Source organism: Mesocricetus auratus, unplaced genomic scaffold (assembly GCF_017639785.1).
Source record: "Mesocricetus auratus isolate SY011 unplaced genomic scaffold, BCM_Maur_2.0 Super-Scaffold_100001, whole genome shotgun sequence".
NCBI classification, from domain to species: Eukaryota; Metazoa; Chordata; class Mammalia; order Rodentia; family Cricetidae; genus Mesocricetus; species Mesocricetus auratus.
The window spans coordinates 8,521,296-8,538,191 of NW_024429187.1; the positions used below are offsets into that span (position 1 = coordinate 8,521,296).

At 42.3% G+C, this 16,896-nt stretch overlaps 1 protein-coding gene across 1 annotated transcript in view; it reads left to right on the plus strand.

Annotated features, from left to right (window-relative positions):
• The window catches only part of Pik3c2g (phosphatidylinositol-4-phosphate 3-kinase catalytic subunit type 2 gamma), a 334,840-nt gene extending 323,176 nt beyond the window's left edge, over nucleotides 1-11,664 (plus strand). Inside the window, exons 33-34 of the mRNA XM_040743461.1 lie at nucleotides 1,905-2,030; nucleotides 11,322-11,664. Coding sequence (XP_040599395.1) covers nucleotides 1,905-2,030; nucleotides 11,322-11,474 — 279 coding nt within the window. The 3' untranslated portion in view covers nucleotides 11,475-11,664. The remainder of the gene's footprint in view (nucleotides 1-1,904; nucleotides 2,031-11,321) is intronic.
• Nucleotides 11,665-16,896: the final 5,232 nt, after the last annotated feature.

The following is a 16,896-nucleotide window of genomic DNA, read 5'->3' on the forward strand; positions in this document are numbered from 1 at the left end:
TCTGGCTCACACTGAAACCTGTGCTCTTCTGTCATTCTGAAAGCTCCAGAATTTTCAAGGATCTTCTCAAGGACAGTGACTTGGGAATAGAAACCAGAAGCTTCAGTGTGACACTTGATGGAGGCTACTACGCAAAGGCTTTTACAATTTGATCACTTGAGTTGATTCTTCAGGCAAAGGGGAAGAAGCCAAGAATATCTTGAGAAGCTAGGTGATGTAGTCCAATCAGTGTGGGAGCATCATTCAGTAAGCCAGTGATCTACAAACCAAAGGAAGGAAATAGGTAAAGGAATATTTAAAAGGGCTGGACCGATGGCTCTGTCAATAGAGGGCCTGCCTTCCCATGTGAGCATGAAGAGAGGAGCTGAGTTTGGTCCCCAGTACCCAGGCATGGTGGCACATACCTGTGTTCCCAGCTTCCTGGCTGCCTAGCCTACCCAAAATGATGAGTCACAAGGTCAATGTAGAGTCTATCTCAAAAAATTAAAGTGGAGAACAATAGAGAGGCAGGCTCAATGTCCTCCTCTGGCTTCCACATGAGTGCACTCAGACACATTGTTCACCCGCTCTCCAACACACACACACACACACACACACACACACACACACGCACACATATATACATATATATATGTATATATATGCATGCTCCCGCACTCAGACACATTGTTCACCCCCTCTCCAACACACACACACACACACACACACACACACACATATACATACATATATATATATGCATGCTCCCATGTGTAAACATGCATCAGAAAAAGAAAAATACTTCACTGGTGTTTAATCTCTGTGATATATTGGAGCTTAAATACTGTAACATAAACTTGATAGCATAATCCAGGGCAGTTTTAACTTCCAGCTCAGTGGAATCGCTCACCATGGTATCTTCTAGTAGAACATAACATGTGGAAACAATAAGTAGAAACGTTGCAAGTGGGTCATTGGTATGGAGAGGTCCCACCACCCATGAGAACCATGAATATTTCTCACAGAGTTCTTTACTAAATGTTCATCCCACCAAGCCCACAATGATAGGATCCATTTACTTCAAGTCATTTTGTTTTTGAAAACGGTGGACTCACTTTACAAATGGTAAATTGATAAGCAAAAAAATTAAAAAGTAAAATAATAGTCGATGAACTGGAGGAAAGGCAGATAGTCCCAAATCATCTGCTGTCTTTGGCCACATTTTTCCAGAAAGGACTGACAGTCTAACATATAGTCTCCATGCACTGAACGCCATTTTAGCCTGGGGACAGCAGGGGAGAAGATGGTGGGAGGGGTCAGAGTGCCATGCTTCAGCATTGCTGTGCAGGTGGCTCCTCTAGCAGACATGCTGTCCCACTGGTGACACTGTCTAAAAAAATTACCCAATATACTTTGCAGTCACTTAGGACATAAATTAAGTGTAACCATTTAAAATCTTGTGGGTGTTACGGGTCTGGCTGCTATGTTGATCAGACTTCATGAGAATGTAATGTCATCATAGATGCATCCAGATCACTGAAGGCATCATCTGGCTCTCTGGGCTAGTATCTGTTAAATGTGATTTTCAAAAGATTCCTGAGTACTGTATGTCTGCCCAAGATATTTAACTACTAACTTCATTTGTGACTAACACTCTTCTCTCTGTCAAAAACGCAAATTTAGATTTCACTCATAAAAAATGAAGTCTAATTGGTGGATTTTTGAACTTTGTTCTCCCATATAACAATTTCAGGTAGAAAATATCTTTCTTCCTTCCTTTCTTTCTCTCTTTCTCCTTTCCCCTTGATGAACCACGGTAGCATTCATAATTCCAGATCCCATCTCTTGTCTGGCCACTTAGTATCCAGGTATTTGTTTCCTTTGATAGCGACACCATTAATATTTATAGCCATTTTCCTTCGCAGCATCTCCCGGATGGCTCTGCGCCCAGTGCACATGTTGAAATTTATCTTTTACCACATCCCAGTGAAGTTCGTAGGAGGAAAACGAAGTCCGTTCCAAAATGCACTGATCCCACTTACAATGAAATTGTGAGTATAAAGCTGTCCAGGTAGTTTGTGTTTTTCTTACCAGGTTTTTGGTTTGGTTTGGTTTTTTTTTTGTTTTGTTTTTAGCTTTTGGTTTTTCTTTTTCAGCTTCACAACCAAATATGGAGAATTTTCAGTAATTGGAAGCATTGTTCCATAAAGGAATGATGTTGCCCAAAATAGTCCCAGCATTCTGAACCGTGCTCTAGATGCTATGGGAACCGGAAAATACAGACTCGGCTATCATAGTTCTGACAGGCCAGCCTCCAGCGGGCGTGGAAGGGCTGTTCTGCACGCTAACACTTTCCCTGACTCCGTTGTATTTTCTCTAACAAGTTCATCTTATTCTTTTAAACTTTATTCTGGCGCACTTGATTTTCCTTGCCTAACCATTTTATCAAAAGCCATTGTGTGAAGAATGGTGAATCCCATAAAATCTCTTTTGACAAAAATGAAAAGAAAAAAAAAAACGGTACAGAAACACAAATGAAACCTGCAGCATGCTTTGACTTGCAGATCCAATCTTGGGTTTCTCTCTAAAGCCACGCCCTGCCTTTGTTTTTCTGCACCCCCCCCCCCAGCCCCAGCTACGATTGTTTGCCCGCTTGTTCTTGCTGCATCATCCGCCACGGTCTGCTCAGAAATACCTGAAAATGAAGGCCTCTCCGCTTGATGCTTCGGTTGCTTGTTTGCTGGGACATTACTGCCAGGGCTTCACTCCAGTGGTGTCTGAAGCCTCCTTAAGGGCTAAACCCAGGGCTCCTCCCCCACAGCAGGTGCAAACTGACTGTAAGGTACCTGGTGCTATAAACCACTCTTGTGGCTCCGAGTTCCACCTTTCCCTAATCCTCTTCCATTTTTCTCTGACCATCCTCATGTCTACATTCGTTGTAGTACTCCCTCTTAAAATGTCGTTTGCTGAATTCCCACAGTCCACATTGGTCTGCTCCCCCGTCAAAAACAACGCACCCCCCCCAACCAAAGGTTCTGCATCCAGAGATTAAACCAACCTCACTGGTGAAAACAGAAAAAAATGTCTTAAATCTATATGGATAGGGACCCCAAGTTCCTTTTCTGCCAGGACTCTAAGAATCACAGTGAGATGCATGAGTTTGTTGAGTTATGAAAAAACTGTAGATGACTACAGTGAGTGAGGCTTACTGACTACACTTAAACTCTGAATGTTTGATTTCCATGACATCCTTGCGTCTGAGCATCCTAGGGAGCTCTGGCATCAGTCTCCACTGGCCGCTGAAAGATAAGGACAGAGATTTATAAAGTCCGGATACATTCACTAGATTTTTTAATTAATTTTTTTATTTAAGTTAAAGACAATCTTATCTTACATACCAGTCCCCGTTCCCTCTCTCTCCTGTCCTCCCATTCTCCCCACCAGCCCCCCACCCCCCATCTACTCATCAGGGAGGATAAGGCCTCCCATGGGGGATCATCAAAGTCTGTCACATCATTTGGGGCAGGACCTAGGCCACTCGTGTATCTAGGTTGAGAGAGTAGCCCTCCATAGAGAACGGGCTCCCAAAGCACTAGTTTTTATCACCATCTCAGTACAAGCTGCATCAAGGTTTGACCTGCCTCTCGTCCTCATTGCTGGAGTACACCACGTAAAGTCTTCCTAGGTACTTGGAAGAAGTCAGACTTGCTTCTTTACCATCTCAAAAGATTGTTTCTTTTCAGGAGAGTAAGGGGTTAGTCTTTATTCTTTGATAGTCTCGAACATGTATAATTCGGAGAGTCCAGTTAGTGTAGTCTGTATGCACATAGGTGTGGGGCTATCCACTACAGTGACCTCACCCCCCCCAAAGGGAACTGACTCTCCTATCCCAGAAGCCTCTCATATAGGGATGGAGTCATCTGAACCCCTTCCTCACCAGAGTTAGAATGTTGACTGGCTTAATTCTGTGCAAACTCAAAACTTCATTCTAGTGACACCATCTTCTCCCTCACACACATGTTCAACTAAGCACAATTGTACCAGTGCCACGAGAGCACTGTTAGACTCTTGAATGCAGTCTTCTTGGTACAACTCTCTCTGAGGTCCCTACCTCTCTAGCCATTACAAAGCTGTTCTCTTACTCTGTGGTATTGTTTTTTGTTTTGAGACAGGCTCTCATTATATAACCTCAACTGGCCTAGAACTGGCTACATAGACAAGGCTGACTTTGAACAGAGAAATCTACTTTCCTCTGCCTCCCAAGTGCAGGTGTTACTACCACCAGAACCAGTCTATGAAATAATTTTGATGAATCTTTTACATTTCTATCTAGGATGTTATCTAGACATAACTATTAATTATCCATTTAAATTATTTGAAGATTCCTTACTGCCAACTGATGATCAAATTTTAACTCAGTAACTTGCCTCAGTTCTCCTGTGGAAGAATAACATCTGGTGTTCTTTTCTTTTTTAGTTTCACATGCAGTTAGAAGAAATAATGCAGATCTCAATGCCCCTCAAGGTCTTTCCCCCATTATAATAGCTAGCAAGGCTGTAGTTTGTATTGGCACCAGAAAATTGACGTTGGTGTGATCCAAACGGCTTATTCTAACTTTAGCATCCCCGGAAGTCCCCTTCTGTGGGTGTAGATGTTTAGCTCTGAGCACTGCTTCAGTCACATTCTTGATCCTAGAGTCAAGGCACAGAAAAGAACTATGCAAGGTTTACAAAGACCTCCCTACTATAGCCACCGCTATCTGCCTCTGACTGGCACTGGATCTCTATCCCTGTGAATTTATCATTTGAAATGTCACATGAATGGAATTATACACTTTATTATATATGAAATTTGCTTTCATGTCAGTTACTTTTTATCCTGGCTATGACAAAATATGTTGAAAAAGCAACTCAAGAGAGGTTCTTGATTCCACAAAGGGAATGCAGTCCACCATGGTGGGGAAGGCATACAGCAGGAGCTCCAGGCAGATGGTCATGGTGCTACCCACATCTAGAAACTCCTTCACTGACATGTTCGGAGTTTTGTTTCCAGGGTGACTCTGAATGCCAGTAAGCTGGCACCCAAGATTCACTGAGAAGCCTTTTACAGTCCCTGTAGGTCCATACCGATTCACCTAGACAGTTGCACATGGTTCTGATGACCTCCTGCAGCCATTCATCCCATGTGCCCTTCTCTGCTGCTGTGGATACTAGTAACTCAAGCTCCGACACTGCCTTGTAACCTTCAGACCTAGAACGTAAATTCCTGAGAATAAGGGAAATGTCTCCTCTCCCCTCATCTTCCACACTCAGTGACTTCTAAAAGCTGCGTCTGTAAATATATGAAGGTAGTTTTATAAGTGATCCCGCATATGCATGTGTAAAATCTATATAAAGCATGCCTACGAGGGATTGTCTAAATTAGTAGAGATATTTTGATGTCTTATTTTCCACAATAATACCCACTCCATTCATAGCTAAAGATACACATCCAACAATATGGAGTCTATTTCTTTACTTGCATATAAGACAGTCAATCTCGCTATTCAGGAAAGTTTTCAGAGATCCTGTATCAGAGGATAAGAAGGGCACTGGAGAGGTTACTCAGTAGTTAAGGGCACTAGCTGTTCTTGCAGGGGACCCATATTTGTGTCCCATCACCAACATAGTGGCTCGCAACTGTCTGTAACTCCATCTCCAAGTGACATGATATCCTCCTTTGTCCTCCATAGACACTGCACTCATGAGATGCACATATACATTCCAGCAAATGATCACACACATACAATATTTTTTCAACTTAAAATTAAGTGAATTAGGTGGATGGTGCCTATGAAACAATATCTGAGGTGGTCTTATGACTGCCACATAAACAAAACAAAACAAAACACACACACATACACACACACATGTGCATGCAGAAACACAAGTAAATCTAGAGCTGTTGAAACAGAAAGAAAAAAGGAGGGATGGAGGCAGAGATGAAAGGAGGGAGGGAGGAAGGGAGAGAGGGAGAGAGGGAGGGAGGGAGGGAGGGAGGGAGGGAGGGAGGGAGGGAGGGAGGGAAATAGGGAAGTCAGTAGGTCTCTACACCACAATTCAGTGTTTGCAATCTAAGAAAACACTTAACAAAAAAAAGTCACTAAACAGTCAGTATTATTTTAATAAAGTTGGAAGTTAACTCATCAAAAGCTTAATGGATTATAAAATCAGCAGTAAGTACACAAGTATGAAGCTTATTTTATAATTCTTGGTGTGGACACAAATTTTCCGGTGGCTTTGAAATAATCCTAGATCTTCCTAAATCCGTGACCTAGTGATTCCAAAACACTACGATTCCTTCACGACAATTCCTTTAGGCAGCTGAAGCCTGCCTAAAGCACAAACACAGTGTTTATGTTTTGTACACAATTTAAAAGGCTAACAAAGTAGCTCAGTCCACACTTGCACGGTCCCAGTGTGCATGGGATCCAAACCAGCAGGAATCTGAAGGAATGCGAGCTTCAGAGAGTAGATCAAGACTGATGGGGGACAGCGAGAGTCCGGCTGAATTTAGAGAGCCACAAGACAGAAATAGGTCACAAGATTCTAAGTTTTCTCCTGTCATGTTCTCCGTCTGTATCAATACAGCAATGCTCATAAAAGATGCACAAAATGTACATTCAGCTTTACATCTGACTTTATTTTCTCCTGCCCTCAACTGTGAGACACGATCCAATTTGTATGATAAGCCTGCGCTTTATTTCTGTGCATCCAAGGGCGCCCTAATAGATGTCCTCGCTAAGAGACCGGTGCCTATTAGAGAGTTCAGAAGCTTATCACATGGCACCCCCGAGCTTTAAATAGTTCTGCTCTTCCACCTCATCTCAAGCAGGATCATTGCATCAGCCCTCACCACAGCTGCGATTCCTCAAACTGCCCAGGCCTTGCAGCACACTGTGAGGTCAAAGAGAAAGGTCTTATTCCCATCTTTGGTCTTTGTGTAAATCTCTCAGACACGTAGAAAGGGAGAAGATGTTGCATAGCAATGTCTTGCCAAATTTTTCACTAAAGTAATCCTTCCCTCTTTTATTATAGACCCCTCAGAGGGAGGGCTACTTCAAGGACTCTGTCCTGTGGTAGAGACTCCACTCTTCAATGACCAAAGCTTTGGTTCCGGGCCCAGCTTCTCTATCTGACTCTTTCCAGTGTCTATCCCAGCAGGTTTTGCCAGCAGTCTCTCTCTGAATTCCTCTGTCTTGCAGAAATTCCATGGTGCATCTGGGCCAGGAGCAGGCAGCTTAGGGCATCATCCTGACAGCTTTGAGAAACAGAGTTGTGTCTGATTCTAGCCCTCACACCAATGTTCTTTGTGCTCAGCAACCTCTAACATCTGGCTTAAAACTGCCATTGTCAAAGGATTCATAATGAAGATAGAATTTCTACCCTGCAACATAATTACACGGATATAGTCGATGTGTTCCTACACTGTCCTTTTTTGTGGTGGGGGGCATATTATACAGAAACATTCTAAAGGATAGGACACTCGTTTTACATGCTTCACCAGCCTAAAGCTCTCTTGCAGAGTATCTAATGATGGGTGATGACAGCACAAGGACAGTGTTCTATATCTAGCTAGCATTGGTACCTCTTCTTCATCATCATCATTCTCTGTCTTCTGTCTCTCTGTCTGTCTGTCTGTCTGTCTGTGTGTATGCTTGCCTCTGTGTGTGTATGTATGTGTGTGTGTGTGTGTGTGTGTGTGTGTGTGTGTGTGTGTGTGTGTGTATCTCAGAGGTCAACATCAGGTTATGTCCTGCCTCAGGTACTATATTTTCCCTAGCTTTGTTTGCTTGTTTTTGAGACAAGGTCTTCCAAGATGTAGGCTAGGCTGGCCTCAGATTCACAGAGAATCTGCCCCTGCCCTGCCTCTGCCTCACTTTCACATCTTGGGGTTAAAGACATGCACCACTGCATCCCACTATGATGGGCGATGTCATTCGGTAAATCTGTCTCTCTTATTAGTTGTTGAATAAATCACTGTTGGCTAATAGGGAAGCAAGATAGGTGGGACGAGGAGTCAAGGAGAATTCTGGGAAAGAGAGGCAGAGGAAGACATCATGTAGCCGCCAAAGGAGTAATAGGTCTGGACCTTTTCTCCAGTAAGAGAAATACTTAGATTAACAATTATGGGTTAAATACTTAAGTCAGAGATAGCTAGTAAGAAACCAAGCAAAAGGCCAACAGCTTTATAATTAATATAGTGTCCTGTGAGTTATTTGGGGGTTCAGCCAATGCAGCAGGGCCCAGGCAACTGGCAAGGAAAAAACTACACTCTATACCACAACACCTAATTTTTCTTCACATAGGTTAAGAGGATCAAACTGGGGTCTCTGTTCTTTGCTGCTGAGCCATCTGCTCAGCCCCGACTCTTCTGATGCTCACAAGCTGACAAAACGTGTTCAGTCACATCTTACAAGTTTCAGAGGATGGGTCCCATGTAGGCCCCATCTTCACAAGAGGACAAAGGTCGCCAAATAGCAATGTTTCAGGATACATCTTTTCATTAAATGGCAGGTGCCTGTGTAAGCCAATGATATTGAGGTCCAGATGGTACACAAGCTATTCAACATCAGAAGTGGATGATCCCAAAGCCCAAGTTCCCTCCACTGCAGGACACTGTCTTCCCTCACACTTCTCTGTTCTCAAGTGTGGTTTAGATGGCTTTCAGCCCCAGATATTCTACCACTAGCACAGGAACACTGACCTCCTTCTTATCACACTCCCATCACAATCATGAAAATGCACTTTAGCATTATTTATTAGGGCCCTGTGTCAAATAATGTCCAGTGAAATACCTGTATATGAGCTAACAGACACTCATTACACTCGAAGCTTTCTGTTTTAGGTACCAACTCCATGTCCACAAATTCTGTATTTGTCAGAGTAACTGAAGACTTGATTCATGCTAATGGGTAAAAAAATGTATGTACATATGATAAAACTTAATTAAAAGAAATATGTATTTTTATTCTGTTTATATCAGGACATGCTAAGGCATTTGATGAGACCATCACAAAGAACACATTCACGTGATCTCTTCCCTAGCATGACCTACCAAGTATTCACTGCATGGTAAAAGACTATTAAAAACAACAACAAAAATCACAGCTGTGTGTGTGCACAGAATAATTAAGAGCTTATATACCATCAATGCTATAACTTTGGTCACTTTAAGCAAACAATTTGCATTACTGAGGAGCAGGTAAAAAAAAATCTACCAAGTAACATAAGCTTTGTAAGCACCAGTGTTTACATTTGGTGCAGGGAAATAACAAATTTCAGAATCACTTCATGAGGCTTCCTGCTTTCTGGGTTCATGCAGGAATCACTTTTGTCTGGAAAGAATATTTCTCATCCATTGATGAAAAAAAGTCCCTCTGTTAGTGTGTTTGATGGATATTTTAAGATGATTTACGAATGTTGGATATTTGGCATAAAGCTTACATTATTCTCTCATTAGTTCTTTTCCACGTTGCTACAAGTTAGTGATGTTATTAACACATGCAAAGGTTCCCAGTTGATGAGAGATTCGTGTGAATGCAAGTTATTGCTATATTTTGCTGTAAAATTCTCTTTTTAGAATCGATTTGTACAATCTACAGTCCTTGACCCAGACCTTTCCAGGGGTCCACTGCTTGGAATTGTGTCACCGTCTTCCTCCCCACTATCATCCCAAAAGACCCTTCATGTGCTTTCTCAGCAGAACAGACAAGGCAGTCGCTATTGAAATGTTATAGGAAGTCAGAAAGATAAAGGTGACCACTGTGGAAACAATGAGAAGGTGCTTACCCTGAAGCTCTGGATGGATTTCCGGCCAGCCCTGAGCATCCAGCTACAGTGGAAGAACATGAGCTACAGGAACTGAATTTGGGGGTGTTTGAAGCATTCTCTAAAATTCTTCACTATCTCTGAATCCTATACCTGGCTTGGGATACTTCGAATAGAAATACTAGATCAAAAATAATTTCCCATGTGTAACTGGATAAGATTCTGCAGGATGAAGGAGCTGGATGGGGAGACTAGACATCATTGTATTCCATGTCCTGTAAATGAGTAAATTTTCTAAACTTTTGTCTAGGGCAGAGAACTGGTTGATCTTGAATGTCATTGGTAACTTCTATTTATTCAATACCTGGAAAGAAATCATGGACAAGCAACATGCTCAGTAACGGATTTCCTTCGGGCCCTCAACCCAGTCTTCAATGATAGAATCAGGGATGATAAAGGGATCCCAACACTACAATTGCTCAGAAACCCTATACACACACACAGAGGAGGCCACCCAGCTAGCTGTCTGGGGACTTTCCTCTCAAGCTGCCTCCTGTTTTGCATATACCAAGATCCTTTCCTTCTCCCTTGTAATGGGGCTGTAAATAGCAAATATGCAGCACTATGTGAAACTCCTTCTTCTAAATGTGTTCTAACATGTTTCCCTGGCAACCATGTCATATTTTCACTCAAGGCTTCCCTTTCTTTCAGGTCTCATAGCTAACATCTTCATCCATACTCCACTTCCAATGTCTCTTGACCTCAGCAGGTCTGTCATGGTCATGGTTATGACTATAATGTACTGAATATTAGAAACTAGGGAAAAAGTTAAATAATATCAACATATATATGTATATGTATACATATATTATACAAGTCATATGTTTAAAAAGAAAAACAAGGAATTGCAATATATGACCAGAAGAACATAAAAATGTTGACTGTGATTATGTCTCTAAGGTGAAAAAGCAGATTTTTTTCCTTTCTATTTTGTTTTTGTTTGTATCAATATGTATTGATTGGATAAACATATTTTTCAAAATCAAAAGTCATGCAGTTTTAAGTAAAAGAAGTAATCACAAAATGATCCCATCACAAGTGTAAGGAAATAGCACCTTCTCTATTTAAGCAGCACAAGGAAAACATAAGAACTGACCTGTCTTTGCTCAGGTACCTACAACACAGCCTGGTACCCAAGCTGTCTGACAGTCCATAGGCTCAAGGGTGGCTAGAGGCAGAGAGTGTTGACTGTATTCCTGGTGAATAATCGACAGAACCGCTGAATTTGGAGGAGGAAATTTCAATGGAATCAGCAACTGTTAAGATACTTGGAGAAGTAGTCAATTAACTCTGTTATATTAGTTAAAGACTTGGCCCTTCAGGGTTAGCATTGGAAATAAAACACTGTGACATAAACCTATTGCCTCCAAGGTATAAGATGTTAGCTTCATTTTAAAAACTAAAATCAGTGTTGGATAGAAAGATGCAGTCATTCATATCTGATTTGTACATTCCTTCTCTTTCCATTTTCAGGTGGTATATGATGAAGTCTTGGATCTCCAAGGCCATGTCTTAATGCTTATTGTGAAGAGCAAAACTGTGTTTGTGGGAGCAATTAACATCCAACTCTGCAGTGTTCCCTTTGGTGAGGAAAAGTGGTACCCATTAGGAAACAGCATCGTCTGACCAACACCATGAGCATATGCATTGCTGATTAAGTACTTGCATGTTTTTAACTTCTAATCCTCTCTATCACATAAGCAAGACACTTTTCTTATGAGAAATAGCATAGTATGAAGGACATAGGAGAACCAGATAAAAATCAGTCTTTCCTAGTTATTTATTCTCTTAGTCTTTTCTTGCTTTCCTATCCTATTATCTCTTTGGAATATTCACTACGTGAAATTCTATATACAAAATAATGAAAGAATGATTAATTTTAATATACATTTTCAATCAAACTTAGGTTCACATCTTGTCTTAATTGCTTTTTGTAGTCAAAATTATACTTTCAATTATGTTTTCTAAAGAATAACAGCTAGTAAAAGCTCATGAATGAATTTGAAAGCTAAGAACATCTGCAATTGATTTAAAATTTAAATATGTGTACACCCACATGTCTAGTGATGATCGTATTTATTGAGAGAACTCGTGAGCTCCAGCCATGTGCTATAATTTTTCTATCAAGAAAACCCAGGTTTTCTATTATTACTTTTTTTCTTTAACAATTCCATGTGTGTGTATAATGCCTTTCATGCTCTCGCCTCTCCACCCGATTTTAGTTCCCCCTACTCCTATCAACAACCACTCATCTCTACGAACTTCTTTCCCATATTCTTGTAGGGATTTTTTTTGACATGGGCATCTTGCTATGTGTCTCTGGCTGGCCTAGAACTAGCTATGTAGACCAACCTTGCCCCAAACTCACAGTGGTTCTCCTGCCTCTGCCTCTCTACTGCTGGGGTTCTAGGTCATTGGACCTGGCCTGCATGTTCAGGTCTTAGAAGGATTTCCTTTTGACATCAGTTAATCCATTGTCACTGTTTCTTCAGCCACATCATATTCACACCTTGAAACCTCATTAATCCCCAAACCCAAAACGGTACGCTTTTGAGTTCACTGTTTAAAATTCCGTTTAGTTTGTTAAATACTGTCACTGCACTTAGCCTTCCCTTTGTGCTCACCGTGACCTGAATAGATAACATTACAGAGTGTTGCCTGCAGAGCAAGCAAACCAGGGTTGTATCCCTTCACAATAATCAAACTGGAAATTTAAAACTTAAAAAGTCTGCCATGTAAATTGCCATTGATTTTGTTTCTTTAATCTTTATTTGCTTCATTAAAACAAGGAATTCAAATGGTTTTGTTTGGTCATTTATATAATCATATAAACACATGAAAGCCTATATTTAGTCGCTGAAAACTACATCAGTGACTACTTATATGAGCCAACAGGGTCTCACTAAAATGCATAATGGCTCCATCCCAGAAAGCCATTAACATTATGAACAACTGTTCTGTTCATTCTTACACTGGCCCTGTCCTGTTTTACAGACAATGGTGACACACCCTCTCTTCTGCCGAGACCTCCTCAACATCTTCTGCCTTTATCCACATCCCCCTCTGGTGACATCCAAGTCTTTCTTGGAATCCATCAAAGGAAACCCGCAGTGTTCCACGGCTCCTGTGCCTGGTGCACTAGCAGCTTCTGTAGTTTGCCTCCCTGCCAGAAAAAAGAGTTCATGGGTGCTTCTCCCAAATCAGTGCTCAGCTATGCATTTAACACTGTCCCTTACCCACATCATGCCAATACTCAGTTCCTCTTCAAAATGTTTTCAAATGGCTGCCTCTGCCCTCTACAGTTTCTGCCTGCCAATTTCCTTCCATGCCCACCAGAGGCAGCTGTTTGTCCCACCACTTCAGGGAAAACATAGCTAAACTCAGCTATGTTTCCATCTCCAGTCTGGTCTCTCCCATCAATACCATCAGAATACCAGGGCACTTGGGAACTGCCACCCACAAACTCTCTTCCAGTGACTTCTCACACTCGCTCCCTATGCTCTTTCTTTATAACCTTGGTCTGTTGTTCTCATTCTCCAGTGTAAGAAGCTCCTGCCTCTACCAGACCCCCAGTGCTGCAGTGACCCAGGCTCCCGAGGAAGTGCTCCCTTCATCCCTACTTATGGTCTCATCATTCTCCAAGCTTTAAATGTCATCTGACCACTAATGGATCCCAGCTTTATTACTCCACCCATCCTACAATCCCTCCCAAACTCCAGCTGTGAGTGTCCAACTGCCTGCTCAATATCCCCAAGTAGCTAATAAAAATCTCAAATTTGCTTTCTCTAAAACAGAGCTCCTGGTCTTCTGATCTTCTTCTCTTACATGGCTTTATGCACTGTTGTTTCTCTCTTGGTTAATAATAAGCCTGCCTTTCAGATGCTAATAGCAAAAAAGAAGCAGCCTTCAATATCATTCTTAACATCTCCCTATTTTCTTCTTCTTCTTCTTCTTCTTCTTCTTCTTCTTCTTCTTCTTCTTCTTCTTCTTCTTCTTCTTCTTCTTCTTCTTCTCTCTCTCTCTCTCTCTCTCTCTCTCTCTCTCTGTGTGTGTGTGTGTGTGTGTGTGTGTGTGTGTGTGTGTGTTCTAGTCAATTAGGAAGACCCTTTAGATTTGTCTTAAACTATATCCCAAGTCCAGTCACTTGCATTCTTTTCTGGCTTCCTCCCTGGTCCAAGTTCCTGCCGCCATCATCTTTATCCTGGATTACAGCAAATGCCTTCTAAGCAGCCTCCTGGTTTCTAGGAACTTTCACCCTCTTACATTCTTTTCCCATCACTAGGGCCTCTGGGATGCCTCTGGGATGTTGATGTCACTCTGCTCTAAACTCTGCAGGGGCTTCTAATCTCAGAGCACAAGCCCTAGCCTTTAAAATAGCCTAAAGGCCCTATTGCTGACTTCTCAACAGCTGCCTGTCTCTCTGATTTTAACTTTTGTTGTATCCCTCTATCCTTGTAGATCAAGTCCATGACCTCCTTTCTGTCCCCCTGGGCACCACGGGCATGCTTCATCCTCGAAGTCTTTGATCAGCCAACCCCTTCTTCCAAAAGAATGTTCTTTTGCCCCCGTGTCCACTTTTCTGACTCCCACACACCCTTCAGATCTCGAACATATGTCTCCATCTCTCTCAAGCCCATCCCATGACACTAAAGTGACACAGCACACCGCACTGTCCCCAGATACACGGCAGATCCATCCTACTCTACTCCACTTTTCCTCCTACAAGTTTATCTCCAGACAGCGTGCACATTCACTTTTCAGTTTACATAGTGTTTACGTAAGACAGTGATCCCTAAGACAACAGAGCTCTTTCTCATTGACAGTACATCCTCAGACAAAGCAAAGAGGAGTGCTTGCCCTGGTGCCCTCACTGTGAAGAGCCCTGCTTCCTCCAGAAATGACTACAAGCCACACCCAGAGCCTCATTCCAGACCAGCCTTGGTACAGATATCGGCTAATTCACTGTCTGGGCCTTCCCCTCTGGCTCACTCATCTCCAGTCTGACTGTACCACCAGTGAGATAATGAAAGGACCCAGGCGTGACCAAGGGAAAGCCGGATGTGTCTTGAGTGTGCCTGTTGAGCGATCACAAAGCTGTACCCAAAGCCACCCACAGGTGAGGAGGGAGCCAGGGAGAGAAAGCAAGGCAGCATATGTGGGGCTCTGGACGCAAGCGGCCCTTGCACCCCACCACAGCCCACAAAGGCTTCTAAAGAGTCAGAGCTCTAAAACTGTCCTTCCTGGTCTAGGTGGAAGTGTATTTCTTTTAAAAGGGGGGAAAACACATTGTATTTAACAGTGTTAACTTTTAATTTCCAATCTCCAGATTTAAGCATGAGAGCATTATGAACGTGAATGGAATTTATCCTGACCGCACAGTTATGGCTGCTTGATAAGACGTAGCTAGTGTTTGCCAAAGGACCAGCTCAGAGAAAGTGTCTATTTTATCTCACTCAGAATTCTCCCGGTGCTGAAGGGAAACCTGAGGAGAATTTTCCCAGAGCATTTCAGAGTTTCAGATTCTACTGACTGAGCTAGCCAGGCAGCCCACTTGCCTGGAATATTTAAGGGTAAGTGTACTAGCTAGGTCTGCTCAGAGCCAGGAGTAATCGTCATGACAACAGACTAGCTGAAAAGCCAGACGATAAAGGCTATGGAATGTAAAGCCTTGACTAGTGAGGGCCTTGGGGCTGGAGAAGATGTTCCATGGTTCAGAGCACTGGCTGCTCTTGCACAGGAGCTGAATTTGGTTCCCAGCACCCACATGATGACTCTCAACCACTATGTTACTCTAGCTCCAGTGAATAAACTCTTCTGGTTTCCTCAGACTTCTGTACTTATGGAGTGACCCCCCTCACACAGACACAAATGCATAAACTTAATTAAATACTGAATATGTAAATTAAAGAATAAGCACCTGGAAATTTTTCCATTAATTCTTAGGGATCTGGAAAAAAACACAAATGCCCTACTTAACTTCATAGTGGAAGTATCCATCTCTGGCTGCCTTCCAGGCTATGCAAGGTTGGCATAAAGGAGAGGTGGGGTGGCGATCCAGATGAAGGCATGCTTGCTTCACCATGCCCAGAGACTCAATAAACTCTGAAAAGGATTTATTTATTTATTTATTTACTTACATTCTAGCAGCTTAAAGAAATCTGTCAAATTAGAGTTGACCTCGAAGTTAGCTACAAAGACGTCAGGACACAACAGAGAACACATACTTTAAAACAGGTTCCAAAAGGCATAAAACAAACTATGCTAAGACTGTAACAGCAAACCCAAGGGCAAGCTGGTGGCCAGGAAGTGTGACAGATACAGTTGCCAATTTATAAAATTCAAAATATAGATTCTTCTGCAAAGAAAGAAGGAAGGAAAGAGAGAGGGAGGGAGGGAGGAGGGAGGGAAGAAAGAAGGGAGGGAGAAAGGAAGGAAGGAAGGAAGGAAGGAAGGAAGGAAGGAAGGAAGGAAGGAAGGAAGGAAGGAAGGAAGGAAGGGAAGAAGGGAGGGAGGAAGGAAGGAATCTGAGCATGGTGGCATGTGTAATTCCGGCCTCTGGATGCAGAAAGATTGTGAATTTGAGGACAAACTAGGGTGAAAAGTGGGACTATGAATTAAAATGAAATGAAGTGAGAGTTATATAAAGAAGAGAAAGAAGGCCTTTAATTATACATCAGGCTTTTCCTAGAAAAGCTATGGAGACAGTTCACTGATGGCATGTTTGCCTGGAAGGTAAAAAGCCCTTTTTTCAGTCCCAGGCATTAAAAACCAAAGAATAGCCCCCCAAAAAAGTTGAAGAAGAGGCCACTATGACTCTAAAATGTTACTATTTAAATACCTGGCTATTTAAAAAATGTTGTGTGATAACAAACTGCAGAGAGTATCCCACTCAAAGGAAAATAACCAACAGCAAGTGCTCTTGGAGCAGGGTCTCAGGGAGTCCACACAACAGAGGCTTTAACCCAAAGATGTGCCAAGGGCTCAAAGGCCTAGACAGACAAGGAGAAAGCTAAGCAACATGGAGGGATGGATATGAAGACAGAAAGTC